The sequence below is a fragment of the Scyliorhinus torazame genome, chromosome 18 (genome assembly GCF_047496885.1).
Source record: "Scyliorhinus torazame isolate Kashiwa2021f chromosome 18, sScyTor2.1, whole genome shotgun sequence".
NCBI lineage: Eukaryota > Metazoa > Chordata > Chondrichthyes > Carcharhiniformes > Scyliorhinidae > Scyliorhinus > Scyliorhinus torazame.
The window spans coordinates 95,778,385-95,796,762 of record NC_092724.1 but is presented as its reverse complement, the minus strand read 5'-3'; the positions used below and the strand labels follow the sequence as shown (position 1 = coordinate 95,796,762).

Genomic DNA, 18,378 nt, shown 5'->3' with positions numbered 1-18,378 from the left:
AGAGAGTAGGTAGTGGATTTAGGGGTTGAGGGGAGCCTGGGGTGGGGTTTTGTGTTGGTTTTATTTTGTGTTGTAATGTTTTTAAAATATTAAAATGTAAAAAATTTGAATAAAAATACTTCTTAGAAAGATTCCGCCAGCTGCCGAGATGCCCAAGTCCACAGAACAGTAAATGGCCCTCCAGCGTATTGGCCCAGTGACATTGCCACTGACCGGGTGAATGCTGAGAGGACGTTTCCATTTTTGTAGCTACTGGAACTAGGGGCACATGGTTTAAAAATTAGGGGTTTCCCATTGACGAATGAGATGAAGAGAATCTCACTGAGGGTCCTTAGCATGTATATTCTCTTCTCCAGCGAGCCGTGGAAGCTGGGTCATTGAATACATTCAAGGCTGAATAAGGTAGATTTTTGATTGACAAGAGTTGTGGGTTCGGAGGGGGAGGCAGACAAGAAAGTGGAGTTACAGTCACAATCAGATCAGTCATGATCTTATCAAATGGCAGAGCATGTTCGAGGAGCTAAATGGCCTACTCTTGCACCTAATTCTGGTGTGAATTGCCAAATCAATTTAGCCTTTTATTTATTTTTTTTACCCCTACTGGCACAGGCATCAGATCTGGATGGTGAAATTGATTTGTCTACTTGCTACAATGTGACTGAATATCAGGTCCAGCGCAACTATGGTTTCCAAATCCATGTAAGTTAATGGTTTTAAATTATGTTGAAAGTTTACATTGACTTGACATGTACTCCGCTGTGTTGTTGTCTTTCTGCTCCAACCTCCGATGCATTGCTATGGCTTGCACTAATATTGAAATTTGTATTTAAGTCTGAATTTCAACATGCCCACGCTGTAATTCTTTTTCACATAATGGAATCATAGAATAATATAGTACAAAAGGAGGTAATTTGACTCATCGTGTCTGTGCTTTGAAAGTGATCCAGTTAATCCCAGTCCCCTGCCCTTTCCTCGCAAATTTTTCCACTTCAGGAATTTATCCAATTCCTTTCTTTTACAAAAAAAACCTATTATTGAGTTTCACCTTTCAGTGTTGTTTTACTCAATAGATGGAAACACCCCGTTTTGAGATTGAACTAGGATCCCTTTTAACCTTCCACTCACCAGTAACCCCAGTTTGTTGTTGCTGTTTGATTTAATCTAATTTTTTTCTTTCAATGGTGTATCATATTTCCTCCAATCAAGCTGATTGTGTGCAATGAATTATGCCAGCCTCTTGTATAATGTGATACTAAAGCCAAACAAGCCATTCCCAGCTCTGATTCTTGGATTTAGCTGATCTAGTCTTTTCTTTACATAAAATTACATAGAATATACAACACTGAAACTTGTAATTCATCCCAACTAGTTTGTGTTGGTAGTTATTTCACACTAGTCTGCTCCCATTCATATGATTACAAGAGGGAGAAAGGATCTCCTGATAAGATAAGGTGGAGCAAGATCGAAGGAAGTTCATGTGAAGAAAAACACAGCCACAAACTTGTTGAACTGGATGTCCTGTTTCTGTGCTGTAAACTCTGTATAATTTTATGTAATCTGCATCCACACCTCTCCAGGCAGTTCATTCCAGATCATCACAACATGCAGTTGTTTAAAAATCTTCTCGCCTCTGGTTCTTTTGCCATTTATATTAAATGCTTGTCCTCTGGTTAATAATCTTTCTGTTTTCCCTCATTAAAATCATTCATGATTTTGAACACCTATTGTCATCATATACACATCAGTATATGATGGTGCAGAGACACACACTGACACACTGCAAGACCAATCAACACACACAACACAGCAGCCAACCACCAGTTAGGGCACGGTCACTATAAAAACAGAGGGCACTAGTTTTCCCGCTCATTCAGGATGCAGCCTCTGAGACAGACCGAGCCCGCAGTCAGTAGCACAAACATCCACCGTGTGCTAGCAGTATAGGCTGGTCAGGTTAGTCATAGGTCTTCAGTCAATCTAACATAGTGTCGACCCACAGTGCAAGTATGTTTAACAGCTATTAGTTAAATAAAATAGAGTTGTACTATTACAAGTGTTGGTAGCCTGTCTATGTTACTGCTAAGGTAAAAGCAGTCTCCACAGATCCAGCGTACCCAACACATCACCTATTAAGTCTTCTTAACCTTTTCTCCCAGAAGAACCGAGCCCAACTTCTTTCATCTCTCCACATATCTGAAGACCCTGTTACCATTCTCCTCTGCACCCTTCGATGTACTTGGCATTGATCCTGAATTGTGATGCCAGAATTGGACACACTACTGTTAGTGCTGTGATTTATAAAAGCTTAATATGTATTCAATGTCTTTGTACTCAATGAACCAGATTTTCAGAGTTGAAGGACTCCGAAGCCATTTAAAACTGGCAGGCGGGACCCAATTCCAGCATTCCTGTTCCCTTTCCCGGCACCCCAATTTTCACCACAGGATAAGGGTCTGTGAGCCAGCACTCTGCATTCCTGACCTGGCGGGCTCCATTGTAGATGTAGGTATCTACTAGCCTCTCTCAATTTTCGTGGAGTTGGGCAAGCTTCTCCTTGACTCATGGTACACAGATCTGAGGAGCCATGAACCATAGCCTGGATTTGGGAGCTATTTGAAAGGTAAGTTCAAAAGGCATCACCCATGACCCCTCCATGTCAACAGTGTAACCTTCTGCTCCCTCACCCACCGTACACTATGTGCAGAGCCAATTAAACCTATAATGTTAATATCCTCTGTGGAACTGCTCAAGAAAGAAACACCCTGTTAATTCTTGGGGATGAAACTGGTGTTCCCACACCCCAAAAATCATAATCAATAAAAGAACCTTTAAGCAGTTCACACTTCTTTAAACTTATACCAATATCAATTGAGACATTGACAAAAGAGATCAGAGAATATATTATAACCACAAAGATGTCAATCAAGCAAAATCACAGTTATCATCAGCTAAGTCAACAGGACTATCGCATCCTTTTTTTGAGATGAGGCTCTCTGCCAAGCATGCATAACAAGAGCCTTTTAACCAGCCCACCATACACTCGGCCGACCCTACAACTTCTGATCGTCCAGGTTGGCAGGCCCGGCTCCATCAACACACTCGTCTTCCCTCTTTCTGCACACACACACCCCCCCGCCCCTTCTGCCACAATGGTGAGCCACACTTTTGTTTCTGTTTATACTGCCAAGTATTCAATTTGTCTTCTTCACAGCCCTGTCAACTTGTCCTTCCACCTTCAAGGATTTGTGTATGTATACCTCCAGGTCTCTGTTCCTGCATTCCCTTTAAAATAGCTGTGGTGATGTGCATCATTGTAAATGCATGTAGGCTAGCTAGACACTAGAGGGAGCACCAGAAGCATCAGACACACACACTCAACCAATAGATCAGTTAGATAGGACACGACCAATGGACATTCACGATACACACACAGGAGACACGACCACAGGGGGGGGCATTACACCAACCCATATATAAAGGACACCACACACATGATCTGCCTCTTTCCAGTGAAGACAGTGAGTAGAGACACAGGGTTGATTCAATATCACTCCCACCACGTGGATTGCAGCAACTGGTTAGTCAGTCTGGGTAGCTATAGTAGGATTAGCAGTAGTGTTGAACCCGAGTAATAGAAGTGTAAATAGTTTAATAAACGTGTTGAAGTTATCTCCACGTCTGAACCTTCCTTTGTCAAGTGCACCACAAGGAAGCCGCTTATGTTACACCGAGAACATAACAAATCAATAGCATAATCCAAAGAAAGCATTATTTAAGTATCTACGGTAGTCGATTTTTAAAAAAAGTAGTGAAACTTTCACCCATCATCCTTAAGAAAGAGAGTCATGGGGAGAGTGGAAATGGTAAACATTGGGAATAAAACCCGCTGAGCATCCCAGAGTGCCTTCATTGACTTGGTGAGACAGACAGAGCAAGTTTTCTGAGAAACAGATCCAAGCTTTTTGTAATTGTTTCCTCCAATATAAATTAAATAAAAAGTGCCTTCCTCTTTTAAAGGAGCTAGGTTCCCTAAGTGTCAATAACTCTGGAAGATGACTGACTCCTGAGTCAATATGTCTACTGACTGGTCTGGTACCGTGGTAGATGTGGTATTTATGTTTATCTCTTGCTGCAGCCATAATCACTTAAGTGTTGGGAATGTCATCGTGAGCAGAAAGTAAGATGCAGTAAATCAGCTCAAGAATTTATTTTTAATGACAGATGTTTTTCTTGAAGTCTCACAGCAGTTCATAGTATTAATATACTGTACCACCCTGTAACATTGGATTAGAAGTCACTGCTACATCTTTCATTCTGTGCCAGATCGTCCTCTTGGTCAGTATAAAGGAGTCCTCCTGAAAGTTCAAACTAAAAACGAGCACTTAAAAGCGTCATACTTAGTAACTTATTGCTGCTCCAGATTAAACAGAGCCCTGTTGCTATAGTTTTCTCGTTGGAAATTACATGAGTGGTCTCCTGTCCTTCTATTCATCAGATAATGGAAGAATGATTACTCTGCCAAGAGTGCGTGACTTAGGCTGCAATCCATAAATCGGATTTACTTAACAATATCTACACATTAGTAAATAAGGAACAGAGCAAGTTCTTCTAGATCTGCAGCATTTTCACTTGTAACTACACATTTCACAAATAATAAAAAAATTGCACCTTGTTAACCTTCCAAATACCATTGAACTTGGTTTAGTATCTATAACAAAGTGTTATACAAGACACTAAACCTCTTACGGAGTCTTCCCGTGCACAACTCTACATGGCTACAGTGCAGTAAAACAGATGAACTCCTGGAGTGGCCAAAAGTCTGCCAAAATTATTTTTTTGCAAAACACAGCTTTACACCAACAACCGCTTCTCAGAAAAGCACCAATTGGACAAGTCCTTTTGGGCTACGTGGCTTGGATTTTACAGATGATGAAGCTTGCTGTTTGTTGGTCTGGGATCTCACTGTCCAGGGTGAGCATTGAGCTCTGTTTCGATAAACCGGTTTCTGAAATTGTTTCCTGTCCCACCTGCATTTGAAGAGCCATTAACATTATCATGCATAATCAGCATCTGCCTTTCCCAGCCAGTGTCTTGAGTCATACAACATATACTTGTAACCAAGATTTATTGTGGGAACTCGCAAGTTATGTTACATTCCCCATGAACTTTCATCCTTAAGTATTTATGATATCTGACAGGCTTTACTGGAGTGATACAGGAAGGACTAATGCACCATCACTTTGGTTAAATACCAATGATATTATCTCACTTTACAGACCCAGGAAGCTTTGTTTACCCTTTCTGCAATGACTGCTGGCATCCGACGCAATTGGATGCAGGCATTGATGAAAAATATCCGTCCTTCAACAGCCCCGGATGTTGCCAGGTAAGAACGTGTTTCGCTGAAACATTTAACTATTGCTTGTTATGCAGATTCTGTAGCAGTTCATTGCAGCAAATGTTGTGTAAATGTGTTATTTTTAAATATATTTTTGTTAGTGTTTCCATTTTTACAAATAACGCAACAAACCCTCAAAACTGGTACAGTTCCGCACAAATGCTGCCTGCATGAATACAGAAAAAAACAGGAGAAGAGCAACACAGTTGGTTCAGCTTAATCATTAAACTTTGCCTCCATTTATGCAAGGAAAACCGGTAAACTGATAAGCAAGAACATGAGTGAGAATAGGATAAAGCCATGAAAACATGGTAAAGTTGTTCACACCTTCATGTGTTGCGAGCCAAAGAAAATATCGGAAAAGATTTTCACGCCCCACTTGGGCGTGCACCAAAACATACCTTCCCCCAACCATAACAGCAGTCACCAGTGACACATTATATAATGTCTTTTTCTCAGATATGCGACCTACCCGCACCTTTGCAGGAGCCAGTTAATAATTCTTTAACCAGTTATTAAAGAAAAAGAAATGCAGAAAAAACTTGCGAAGGCATTAGTTCTAAGGGGATATTTTATATATAACCCCAAGACGGGGCAAATCCCTAATATCTACTACAGTACAGAGTGATCATTATTCTACATATATATATATATATATATATATATATATATTATATATATATATATATATACATACAGAGAAAACCAGCAAATAGTCATACAATTGGTTCAGATTGTCAAACATTGTAATCATTGTGGTTGGCGTCTCCATACGGAAAAATGAAAAATAAAAAGACATAAAGAGTAGGGAATCTCAGGATGCCAGGACAAAGCTATGGGCTCTTGTCCCTAAGGTGCAGGCCCTCCTCCATCAGGCAAAAATAAAAAGTTATACAATATAAGAGATCCCTTGTGGGGTAAGAAATCAAAGCTAACTCAGTCTCCCAACACCTCCAAGCAAAGGATGTCCCAGGAGAAGGGGAATAACAGGATGCCGCCATTGGCAGTATACACTCTCATATACAAGAGACAGTAAACCAAGGATATTTGCACCATTCCAAGACTCACTACACAACAGACTTCACTCTTCAGCCAATTCAGAGGCACCGTTCAGCCAAACCTCCAACTGAAGAGAGACTCTACTAACGTTGAAACAAAGCACTTAGACTTGCACTCGGGCCCTGCAGCCAACAGGAAATTCCCTCCCCAGGGGAACCAAACCTCAAGGAGACCAGCAGCCCCCAAATGGGACATCTTGGGGGAGGATAACCTACTCCACCACCCAACATACCCCCCACCTGACCCAGGTAAACAGTTACCAATGCCCTAACCTACATAATCAAATGACCACTATCGCTACCCGCACAACCAAGTAAATATAGGTAAGAGAGGCTAGATATCCAAGGATTAACTGAACACGCCCAAGTATACACCAATACATATTTCTGCCTACTCCATCAACACCAGAGGCGACAACCACAGAAAAAAAAGGAACCTAGTCTTTCCCAGGATACATGATCTGTCTGGACCTTCCTAGGAGACGAGCAAGGATTTCACAATCCCAAAATAATAAAATTACCAAAGAAAAACGCAACACTAATAGTTCCAAAGTGGGTTTTCTAACACTCAATGATCACTTATAAGGCCATACCAGCCACCACTAAACCAAACCATCTACTCACCGCCCTGTTGTGGCGCTACCCATCTTAACAAAAATTAAGTGACGGGTACCTATCAAAAGTGTAAAAGCAAGGATTACAGCACATTAAATAACAATATAAATACTGCACAACCCTCATGTCATACTACCAATTCAGCATAATTTTTGCAGGATTACAGGCGACAAGCACCGTGCTCATTTCATACATCCTTGCCAGCATAAAAGGCAATAACACAAAATCAGGGGTATAATCACAAGGGCACAAAGTTCAGGATTATTGATGAACTGTAGGATAAATATAACTGTCCACAGAGCTTGGAATGGCCAAATCCATGACAGGATTGTCAAGCAACATCCAGGATCCATCCAGAGTTTTGCCTAAACCCCTGCATCTCCGCAATGTCATCGTCCCGAAACTCTAGCAATTAGAAACATAGGGCTCGGCAGGTGGCAAAAACCTTCTCGACGAACATCTAGGACAAGAGAACTTACATCATAGTGCAGAAGGAGGCCATTCGGCCCCTTGAGTCTGCACCAACCCTCCAAAATAGCATCCGAGACCCACTCCCGTACCTTATCCCTGCAGCACCATAGCCCCACCTAACCTTTGGACCCTAAGGGGCAGCCTAGCATGGCCAATCCACCTAACCTTCACATCTTTGGACTCTGGGAGGAAACAGGAGCACCCGGAGGACACCCACGCTGTCCCCCCAAGATTGGAATTTAACCCGGGTCCCTGGTGCTGTGAGAAAGCAGTGCTAACCACTGTGCCACCCTAAGCCTCAAAGACCAGATACAATGTGCTCCATAAAACTTGTAACACCCAGCCTTCAAATCAAGATTGTGAAAGCATGATAGCCAGTTCTCAAAAAGGCCGGGAATTCATCCCCAACTCCTCGGAAGACCTAGCACGCGTATACTCCTTTTCCGGCTCCATCTCCCCAAATCAACCAGGTTGTTCGATACACCATGCAGCATGATTTCCAAGGACTGTAGTTGAGCCCCCACTGAGGTAACTGTCTATCGACTGACAGGATTCTCTTCCCCGCTACATCCATTCTCTTTAGGGTACCTTGCAATTTATCAGTGTGAGCACCAATAACCTGTGCTAGGGGGCTAAGAATGGCAGCCATCATCCCGACTCCAATGGCATCGCCAAAGCATAGGCCAGCTCACCAGTGAAACTGCTACTGAGAACTGCAGCCCACCCCGGCCGCCTCTGACCACCTCAATCAAACCAGGTTTTTCTTGACTTAACTTGGCTCCCCATCACCAAAATTCAACCAGGACCTTCTAGGAACATAGTACAGGTTATATACACCAGGATCAAATAATTATGGGTTGTGCATCAGGATTTTAAAAAGGATTAAAGGATGAGTAGCACCAGAACTCGCAAAAATGCAGTCGCTCCTGTGGTTACATCATGTGACCCCTGGTAAATGTGTTACTTAACTGAATATTCAATCTGAATTTGAAGTGATTTTATAGTTCACTTAGATTTAATGTCAAATTTTTTCTTAGGTAAAAGCAAAACGCTGTGGATAGAACATAGAACATTACAGCGCAGTTCAGGCCCTTCGGCCCTCAATGTTGCGCCGACCTGTGAAACCACTCTAAAGCCCATCTACACTATTCCCTTATCATCCATATGTGCTAAAATTAAAAACAAAGACCTGAAAAGCTGTGTTCAGAAGCAGGACGCAATGTTAACTTTGTATCTCTACAGATGCCATCAGACCGGTTCAGATTTTCCAGCACTTTCTGTTATTATCTTTTTAGGTACTGTTGATAATTTTTAGGTGCTTCTTAGCTTGTGGACGTGGGTGCGGCACAGTAGCACAGTGGTTAGCACTGCTGCCTTACGGTACCGAGGACATTGGTTCGATCCCAGCCCCGGGTCACTGTCCATGTGAAGTTTGCACATTCTCCCCGTGTCTGCGTGGGTCTCACCCCCACAACCCAAAGTTGTGCAGAGTAGGTGGATTGGCCACGCTAAATTGCCCCTTAATTGGAACATGAAAGAAAAGCATTGTGGACATGCCACTAACTGAAGCAAACGTTTCCAAAATTATTATATGTAGATCGCTGTTTTGTCTTAGGGGTTTTCAGTCTGTTGATTTTGTTCCATTAGTTTACCAGAAGAACAATGTGCTGTGATGCTGCCAGATACAACTCCGCATTATGATAGCAAATCAGACTCTCCATCCTCCGAAACCTCGTCTGTGGATAAAGGGACAGGACAGAGAAAAAGCCGAGCACGTGAAAGAAGGAGAGAGGGCAGGTCAAAAACTTTTGACTGGGCAGAATTCAGGCCAATAGCACAAGCCTTAGCACAAGAGAGAGCAGCAAAGGCAGATTTATGTGATAGCCATTCGGAGAGTTTTGGTTCACCTCCGTCAGACCTGAACGATTGGGAACGGACTAAACGGCGCGAGGAACGTAGAAAAAGATATGAGGCTGTGACCGGAACAGCGGGCTCAAGTTCAGCTGATGCAAACAGGATGGAATTTGAACCATCAAGTTCGTCGCCGCTGCTGGATCGGAGGCAAAAGGTGCACAATGAAATTGAAGAACACTGGCAACAGGTAGAACGGACACCCATCCGGGAAGAACGGCGGGTACCTCTGGCAACAGTACCACCAAGCTCACAAACATCACAGATGGACAAGCTACTGGAGACCCATACAAAAGAGGTAGGCAAAAATGTACAGTTATTCCCCATTGAAAAAGGACCAGAGTATTGTCAGATCTCATATAATCACAATCTCTCTTGGGCTTGGGTGACTCAAAGCATGGTCACCAATGGGGAATAGAGGAAGATGAAATGCACAAAAGGTCAGAGTTGAAGGAATGAAGGGTTTGGAGAGGGGGATTATTGTACTGCTAGAAGTGGATACAGAGCCAGGGATGCACAAGCCACTAAAGTGTTTCGAGCAGAATGAAAATTTTAAATGTGAGGCATTGGAAGAGCAGAAGCTAGTGCAAGTCATGAGTATAGGGGTGATAGGCAATTGGGACTTGGTGCAGAGTGAGATACAGAGGTTTGGAAGAACAGCTGCATATTCTTTGATCAGATTAAGCTTTTTGTGTCAGTGTTGTTGATCATAAAGGTTTTTTTTCACCTTCCATCGGGATGTCCTCGGTGGATCAGCCAATCTAGATAAACACTGTGTCATCTCCTCACAGTGGAATGCTTAAATCATCATCTGAGATATTAAGCAAATTATCCCAGGCCTAATGTGGCCATGTCATACGGTAAACGGAGTTGGGCAGTCCTCTTTATAGTTCAATGCTCACTCCATACAGAAAGTTCAAGATTGCTCAGATTCAGACTGTCATATCAAGACACACATTCAGAAACAGCAGATGTTCCATTTAAAATAAATAAACACTTCACCCAGCTATAATTTCAGATTGAACAAAAATAGTTATATTCGAACACAATGCAGGGCAGAATTCCTATTTGTCAATATTGAAACTAGAAGCCAAATTCCTAGCCCTGTAAATTGAAATGGATACAATTAACTTCATCAATGAAGAACTGACCATAAGACATGTGAGCAGAATTAGGCCACTCGGCCCATCAAGTCTGTTCCGCCATTCAATCATGACTGATACTTTTCACATCCCCATTCTCCTGCCTTCTCCCCATAACCCCTGATCCCCTTATTAATCAAGAACCTACCTATCTCTGTCTTAAAGACACTCAGTGATTTGGCCTCCACTGCCTTCCGCGATAAAATGTTCCACAGATTCACCACCCTCTGGCTGAAGAAATTCCTCCTCATCTCTGTTTTAAAGGACCGTCCCTTTAGTCTGAGATGGTGTCCTCTGTTTCTAGTTTTTCCAACAAGTGGAAACATCCTCTCCACATCCACTCCATCCAGGCCTCGCAGTATCCTGCAAGTTTCAATACGATCCCCCCCTCATCCTTCTGAACTCCAACGAGTACAGACCCAGAGTCCTCAACCATTCCTCATACGACAAGCTTTCATTCCAGGGATCATTCTTATGAACCTCCTCTGGACCCTCTCCAAGGCCAGCATATCCTTCCTTAGATATGGGACCCGAAACTACTCACAATACTCCAAATGGATTCTGACCAGAGCCTTTTGCAGCCTCGGAAGTACATCCCTGGTCTTGTATTCTAGCACTCTTGACATGAATGCGAACATTGCATTTGCCTTCTTAACTGCCGACTGAACCTGCATGTTAACCTTAAGTGAATCGTGAACAAGGACTCCCAAGTACCTTTTGCTTCTGATTTCCTAAGCATTTCCCCATTTAGAAAATAGTCTGTCTAAAATCCTCCTTCCAAAGTGCATAACCTCACACTTTTCCACATTGTATTTCATTTGCCACTCCATTGCCCACTCTCCCAGCCTGTCCAAATCCTTCTGCAGCCCCCTTGCTTCCTCAATACTACCTGTCCCTCAACAGATCTTTGTATCATCTGCAAACTTAGCAACAGTGCCTTCAGTTCCTTCTTCCAGATCATTAATGTATATTGTGAAAAGTTGTGGTCCCAGCACAGGCCCCTGAGGCATACCACTAGTCACCGGCTGCCATCCTGAAAAAGACCCCTTTATCCCCACTCTCTGCCTTCTGCCAGTCAGCCAATCCTTTTTTCATCTTTGATCATTATATGACTACGAAAAGGCCGAGTAATATGTTGAAGAACTGTTTTATTAAATTGAACATCTATTGTGGATTACACGTTGTAATGTAACACATTACCTTTCAGCAAAAAGCTCAAAACAAATACATTGAGAGATAAAAAGCAATATACAATTTGTCCCCTGACTTGGAGCTGTAAATTTACAAGCAATTTCCAATCAGGTAGTATGATCAAGTGGATATGTTAGGTATTGCGTACATTTTTCTGGTATATAACCCATTAGAAGGTTCACTGGTTATTCTGCAGCCTACTAACCCATTCACTCCATCCACAAAAGTTTGTTTTTAAACAGGGAAATCGGTTTCTTAGTGTAAACACTAGTAAAGCGTTGTCCCTCAATGAACAGTAGCTAAACTCTGATTAACTTAAAAACTATGATAAGTTATAGCAATTACACTTTGTGGCTTTGAAGGAGAAGGCCCTCTTCAATACATGGCTAGAACAACCACATTCTGCAGTACGTGATAGAACATTGTCACTATTATACAATATCATCTGATTGGCCACAGTCAATGGCATGGAACATTTGCTGGTACAATAGTAAGTGATGACGAATCCATGTTTAATGGCTGAATTTGACACTCCTCCCTTGAGCCAAGTAATTATCAATTATAGGTTAAAACATTTAGTTCAGTCACAGGACTAATTTAAATTGAATCAAATATTTTACCATGTCTGCATGGGTCTCACCCCCACAACCCAAAGATATGCAGGTGGATTGGCCACGCTAAATTGCCCCTTAATTGGAAAAAAAAGAATTGGGTAGTTTACATTTTTTTAAAGAAAAAAAAAGGAATATTTTATTCTGATGCAGATTTTGGTATTTATTTTAATGTTTTTTAAATATTTTTGTTAAAGATGTGTGGGTCTGCCCTCTTTATTTCCACCGAGCAAGTCAGGGCTATGCTGTGTCTGTACGTGCTATAGCCTTCCACTACTACATCATCTCTTGCTAACCCACTTACTACCCACAAAAGATAAATAAATATTTCTCATTTGCTTGCAATGTCACTTTGCAATCATCCAACAGGAGATGATGTTCACCAATTTGGCTTTGTTTTCCCTCCCTCTCTCTACACATTGGCCTTAACTTAGGCCAAATAGTTATAAAGGTTTAGAATGCAAGTGCGAGAGAACATAACTCCTAATTGTACTTCTGTAAAAGACGGTTTATTATCTCTAGCTTGAAGAATTGAAAACCCAGTTGGAGCGCTGCCAGCAGGAACTGATAGACACACAGAAATACAGGGTAGAGCTCGAAGTCCAACTGAAGGCTAGTATGGAACGTGAGCAGCAAATCCGTTCTGGGTACATTTCCCAGGTAAGAAAAGCCCTGTCCTGAACAGGCATGCCTTCCTTTTGACGTGTAGAGAGTGCACACCCTGTATGAACCCTTTGCATGTTTTGTGAACTGACAACTTACCTAAATTTTTTTAATGCATGGACCGCTGCATGACAGTATGAACAACTGATGAACCATTGGTGCTTTTATTCTATTAATAGCATCTTTTAATGTTTATGGAGAAAGTAACCTCAGTAATGAACCATATAGAAGGGAATTTTGGTGAACATTTTTAGTGGTTCTTTTTATTATCTGAAATTTTAAAAACAAATAAAAGTTAGTCAGTTGGGGACTAATTTCAGTTCAGGTGTAAAATTAACTATATATGTTGAATGGCCATTATTTGAAATTGACGACTGGTAAACTTTGTGACTTGTGAGAGCAAAGTTTGTATAGTTCATAAATGTTCAAACTCTAGAGAGAGAAGTTTACAATTTCTCTTTGGGTTTGTTTCCATTGAAACTTCTACTTTGTCCCATTCTGCCAACATCAGTTTTTTAACAGGCAGCCTTTGTTGAAGAAAATTAGCGAAAGAGTTTACAAAGCATCAAGTGTTCTGATATGTTATAACATTCCTGTGAGTTGCTCAGGACTGCTTGTACACAAATGGAATCTGAATTAGTGAAAGATGGATAGAATAGAAATTAATTTTCTATAAAGAGACAATACTTTGTCCATTAACTGAAATGTCCAAAAATGAAATATTAGGACTAGAGCTTTACCTAACCCTTTGACAAGGTGCAGTTTGATTCAAAATATGGCTTAATGCCCAAGTTAAGTTTCAATAGAAAAAGTCTATCATGGAACAATTCTGACAGTTGATAATTGGACTGTAATTGAATTCCTTTTGATTAGTTACGTCTAGAATGACATTTGAGCGAAACAAATCTTGGAAAATATTGGTCTAGAGTGCCTTCAGTTGATAATTTAAAGTGTCTTGATAACTTAGTAGATGCCAGATTACTTTCCTCATCATTTAGCTTTTGCAGTAACTAACTAGGCAATCATGCTCTCCTGTGAATATTTAAACCTGGTCAATCAAAGGACTCTTTATTCAATTTTCTGTCCATTAAATTATTGTCAAGTCCTGTTTGAATGTTGTGACCAGATATTTTGTACTCATCCCACACCCTGCCATGGGAAGTATAATAAACATTTCTGTATATGGCTTTATGAACTCATTTATTGTGCCCTGAATTAAACGGACAACTGCCAAACCAAAATGAAACGGTGTTCCTTCATTTTTATAACATATAAATATTAAATGCTGTTGATGAAGTAATCCTGCTTTATAATTGTCTGCCAAGTACGCAAATGGAAATTAGTGAAAAGTAAATTTAAATAATGGAAATCTTTTCCAATGAGTGTCAAGTTTCGAACAACCTATTAAGCAATGCTAAAAAGGGATTATTCCGAACGAAATTTGTGTCATAAAGAAGAGTTAATGCTCTAGATGGATGAGCGTTGATGAGCTGAAAGTTTTTCTCCTTCTGATCTCTGAAAATTCTAACTTGAAACTATGAGCATTCCAAAGGGGATTTTAACTTGACTGATCAGGATCTCTGACCATGCTAGCGAATAAGGACTTAAATTTCTCCGGTGACTGATCTTAAAGATAATGGAGCCAAGCATACTTGATCTGTTCTCAACTTAAAGGGGGAAGCAAGACATTTGAGCAGTAGAAAAATGGATTATTTAATAATAGATTTCAATCATTTTACAATATATGTTTAAGAAGAGTGTTTCCATCAGGTGAGGGGGGATGAATGACTTCACTCCCCTTGTTTGATCGCAGCAAAGACTAAACATGTCAATTCTGAGAGTTTTTAACTGTTTACATGCTGTGATCAGAAAAGACACGATCAGACAGATTTTCTTGAGCTTTTAAAAATAAAAGATATTTTACCTTTTTTTTAAAAACACAATTTTTCACAGGCATGCACACTAGACATTACAGAGTGGTGGGGAATAGATTAAGTAATTTAAAGTCCAGTAAAATAAAAAAGGTAGATAGCTCTTGAAGGTTACTGACTTCAGGCTGAACCCAGTCTGCTGCTTTTGGCATCGAGGCGGTTTAAAAGCTGTAGATGGATGATTTATATGTTCTTTGGAGACAACAGCATTGAGTTGGGTTATATTTAAAATCTCTGTCTGCAGCACTTGGATAGTCAAAATCAGCAGATAGGCTTCAGCTTGCAAGCTGAATGGGGGAGTGGGGATAGGTGGTGCGGGGAAGGATCCCATTCAGGATCTTATTCCTTCGATGTCTCAGTTGCTTGTGCTGAATTCTGTGGAGAAAAATAGATGCTTGAATACACAAAGGGTTAGCTTGTCACGTTACCTTCTCTCTCCCAACTGCCCCATAACCCAAAATATGGTACAAAAACAGAAACTGCTGGACAATCTCATCTGTGGAGAGAGAAGGTTTCGAGTCTGGATGACTCTTTGTCAAAGCTAGAGAGAACTGGAAATAGGATGAGATTTATACTGTTGTGGGAGGGGAGGGAGGGAGCAGTGGGGCCTGATTGAGGTGGAGATTGACAAAGATGTCATTGACAAAAAGACAACGGTGGTGATAAATAATTGGTGGTAATAATGACTAGGAAGGGTGCTGATAGTGGCACATTAAGAGATCAGAATATGTTGATAGCAGAACCGAGGTAAGCAGTGTGTCAGACAGCTTGGAAAAGGGAACAGATGGCCAAAATATGATCATGGCTTGTATATTACAGTTGCCTTGATTAGATCTGGCAGGAAATTCTAATTTTAATAGAGGAACAGAATAAATTGAGTATTTTCCCCCTACATTTTATTTCTTCTATTTTTTGAAGGTGTTGATTCTTTTGTTGGGTGTTTTGTTAGGCTTCATTCATGAATCTAGTGTTGATAGGTTTTTTGACGTTTGGATGGAGGAATAACAGTCAAGCTAAGCATATCTTCAGCTAATATCCAACAATAGCAATCATTTGTGTTTATATAGCATCTTTAAGATAGTAAAACACCCCAAGGTGCCTAATGAGAGAATTATCAAACAAAAATGACATGAAGCCTCATAAGGAAATATTAGGGCAGATAGCAAAAAGCTTGGTTTAAAGAAGCATAGTAAAGGAAATAAAATGAGGCAGGGAGGTTTAGGTATGGAATTTTAGAGTTTGTGGCCTTGGCAGCTGAAGGCATGGCCACCAATGATTAAAATCAGGATGTGCAAGTGGCCAGAATGGAACTATACAGATATCTCTGAGGTTTGTAGGGCTGGAAGTGATTACAGAGATAAGGAAGGATGATATAGGGATTTGAAAATGAGGATGAGAATTTTGAATTCTAGGCATTGCTTAACTCCAATGCATTGTAGGTCAGTTTAGATATGCGGATGAATTTTATAGGAGGGATGGATTATCTGCCCCCAGACTAAAAGGTTTGTTGGTACCATGCCAACCAGAAACCTGGCTGCTCCATGGTGATGATACACTAGGGACAGCCTTAATTAATTTGTGAGACCTCCAATCCCATCTGCGAGGAATTCCCAGTGAGAGCTGTCGGCCAGTCTGATTTGCGGGATTGATTAGTGACCATTACTGGGACTGCAAGACATTTCTGGCGAAGAGGTATCATGGATCCTGGACTTTGGTAAGTTGGGGAATGTTGGATGGGCCTGCCTGGCAGAAGCCTGTAAGGGGAGTGTGAGGCCATGTTTTAGAAGCCATGGAGGGGTGTGGGGGAGAATGCGGGGAGGCATGAAGGAGAGGTGGGGGTGCCTCCGATCTTTGGGGTTGGGGGGGGGAGGGGAAGAGTAGGGGGGGTGCCTCCAAAGGATGTAACCCAGCCTGCCTGCATGCCTCCTGGCAGCCAGTGTAATGAAAGCTGCTCAGCTGTCCACTTTGCTTTTGCCTTTCCTGCCTCACCTATAACACCAGATGAAATGTAGTTCAGGATAGGGAGCAAAGACAACAGGATCAGATGTCTTAAATCTTGATGATAAAGAAGTCTTGTCGGCTTCCTGGACTTGTTGAAGGATGCAAGGGGAGCTTCAGGAAGACTCTTTTGCAGTCGAGGAATTAAGCTGGTGTTATCTTTACGTTCAGAATGATCCTGGAATAAGAAGCAGTTTTGGTCGAGGAGAGCAGGATTCCATAATCCATTTGCCCAATTCCAAGCAGAAACCATTGGATAGCATTCAGAAGCTGGAGTACTAGTCAATGTTTCTACAGACACACACCATTTTGAGGCCTCTAGTCATGACTGAGCATTCCACCTTTTGTATTTAAAAATTAATGTGCAAGATCTTGTCGTGACAAGTTCAATCTAGAATTACCTAACAAATCAATTACAAATGAAAGCCAGTGATTTCTGTTCAGTCTACAAGCATGACCTCAAGCTTCTGATCGCTTGGTTTTTTAGTGCTACATTTTGCTTCTACACTGACCTCCCTGTTTTTAGTCTCTCCCAGTGTTCTCGTGAAGTTCAAGGATCAGTGCTGTATCTTTCAAATTTCACTTTACTGTCCTGGATTTAATATGAGTTCAACAATTTCAGTCTGTAATCTCTGCCTTAGTTTAGTTCCTTTCTCTTGACTGGCTTTTTGCTCTCTTGTTTTTCTCTTTTCCCCCCCCCCCCCCCCTTTCAGATGACAATTCTATCATCATTCTGCCACTCAAATTCTTCTTGACATATATTTTGTTTATTTATTTGTCCCAGCACCACACCCTTTGGCGTTGCACTGCCATCCCTTTTGTTATTTAATCTCTCCTGTCGTCCACGATATCACAAAACTTCCCTTTTATTCTTTCCCACTTCCACTTGCTCCAAACCTATTACATTTCTAGTTTTTGCCAATTCTGAAACCTCATTGACCTAAATGTCCAGTGATTTCTGAGGGCTGGTCCTCTGCAATCTGTTAACATATGTTCTTTCCAGCAATGTATTGGTATGTTCCCTGATATCATGAGTATCTGCAGAAACATCAAAGAGAAACCAGAATGGAAAATCTGTAAATATTTATCCAGATTAAAAACCAACCCAAGTCAAATGGGGAATTTTGCTTCAAAGAACCACAATCACTCAATAAATACAAAACAGTACTGGCAGAGTGGCTAATAGTAAGTGCTGACCATCCATGCTAGAATGTCTCAAATTCCAACTTCAGCTGTTGCCTCGTTCCTCACCCTTATTTCCCTCGCAACTCTCACCTTTCCAGAGATATACTTGAAGCTAATATTTCACTACTGAAGCAGGTAGCTTGAGCGAGGAAATTTCCTGACTCAGTGGACCTGTCTCGATTTGGAGAGCTCCAACTCTTTGCT

General features: G+C 41.2%; 1 protein-coding gene across 2 annotated transcripts in view; it reads left to right on the top strand.

Annotated features, from left to right (window-relative positions):
- Positions 1–18,378, top strand: part of LOC140395378 (uncharacterized) — a 663,783-nt gene that overhangs the window by 550,073 nt on the left and 95,332 nt on the right. For both annotated transcript variants that reach the window (XM_072483065.1, XM_072483066.1), the window contains exons 12-15: positions 610–699; positions 5,277–5,386; positions 9,190–9,751; positions 12,920–13,057. In XM_072483065.1, coding sequence (XP_072339166.1) covers positions 610–699; positions 5,277–5,386; positions 9,190–9,751; positions 12,920–13,057 — 900 coding nt within the window. The remainder of the gene's footprint in view (positions 1–609; positions 700–5,276; positions 5,387–9,189; positions 9,752–12,919; positions 13,058–18,378) is intronic.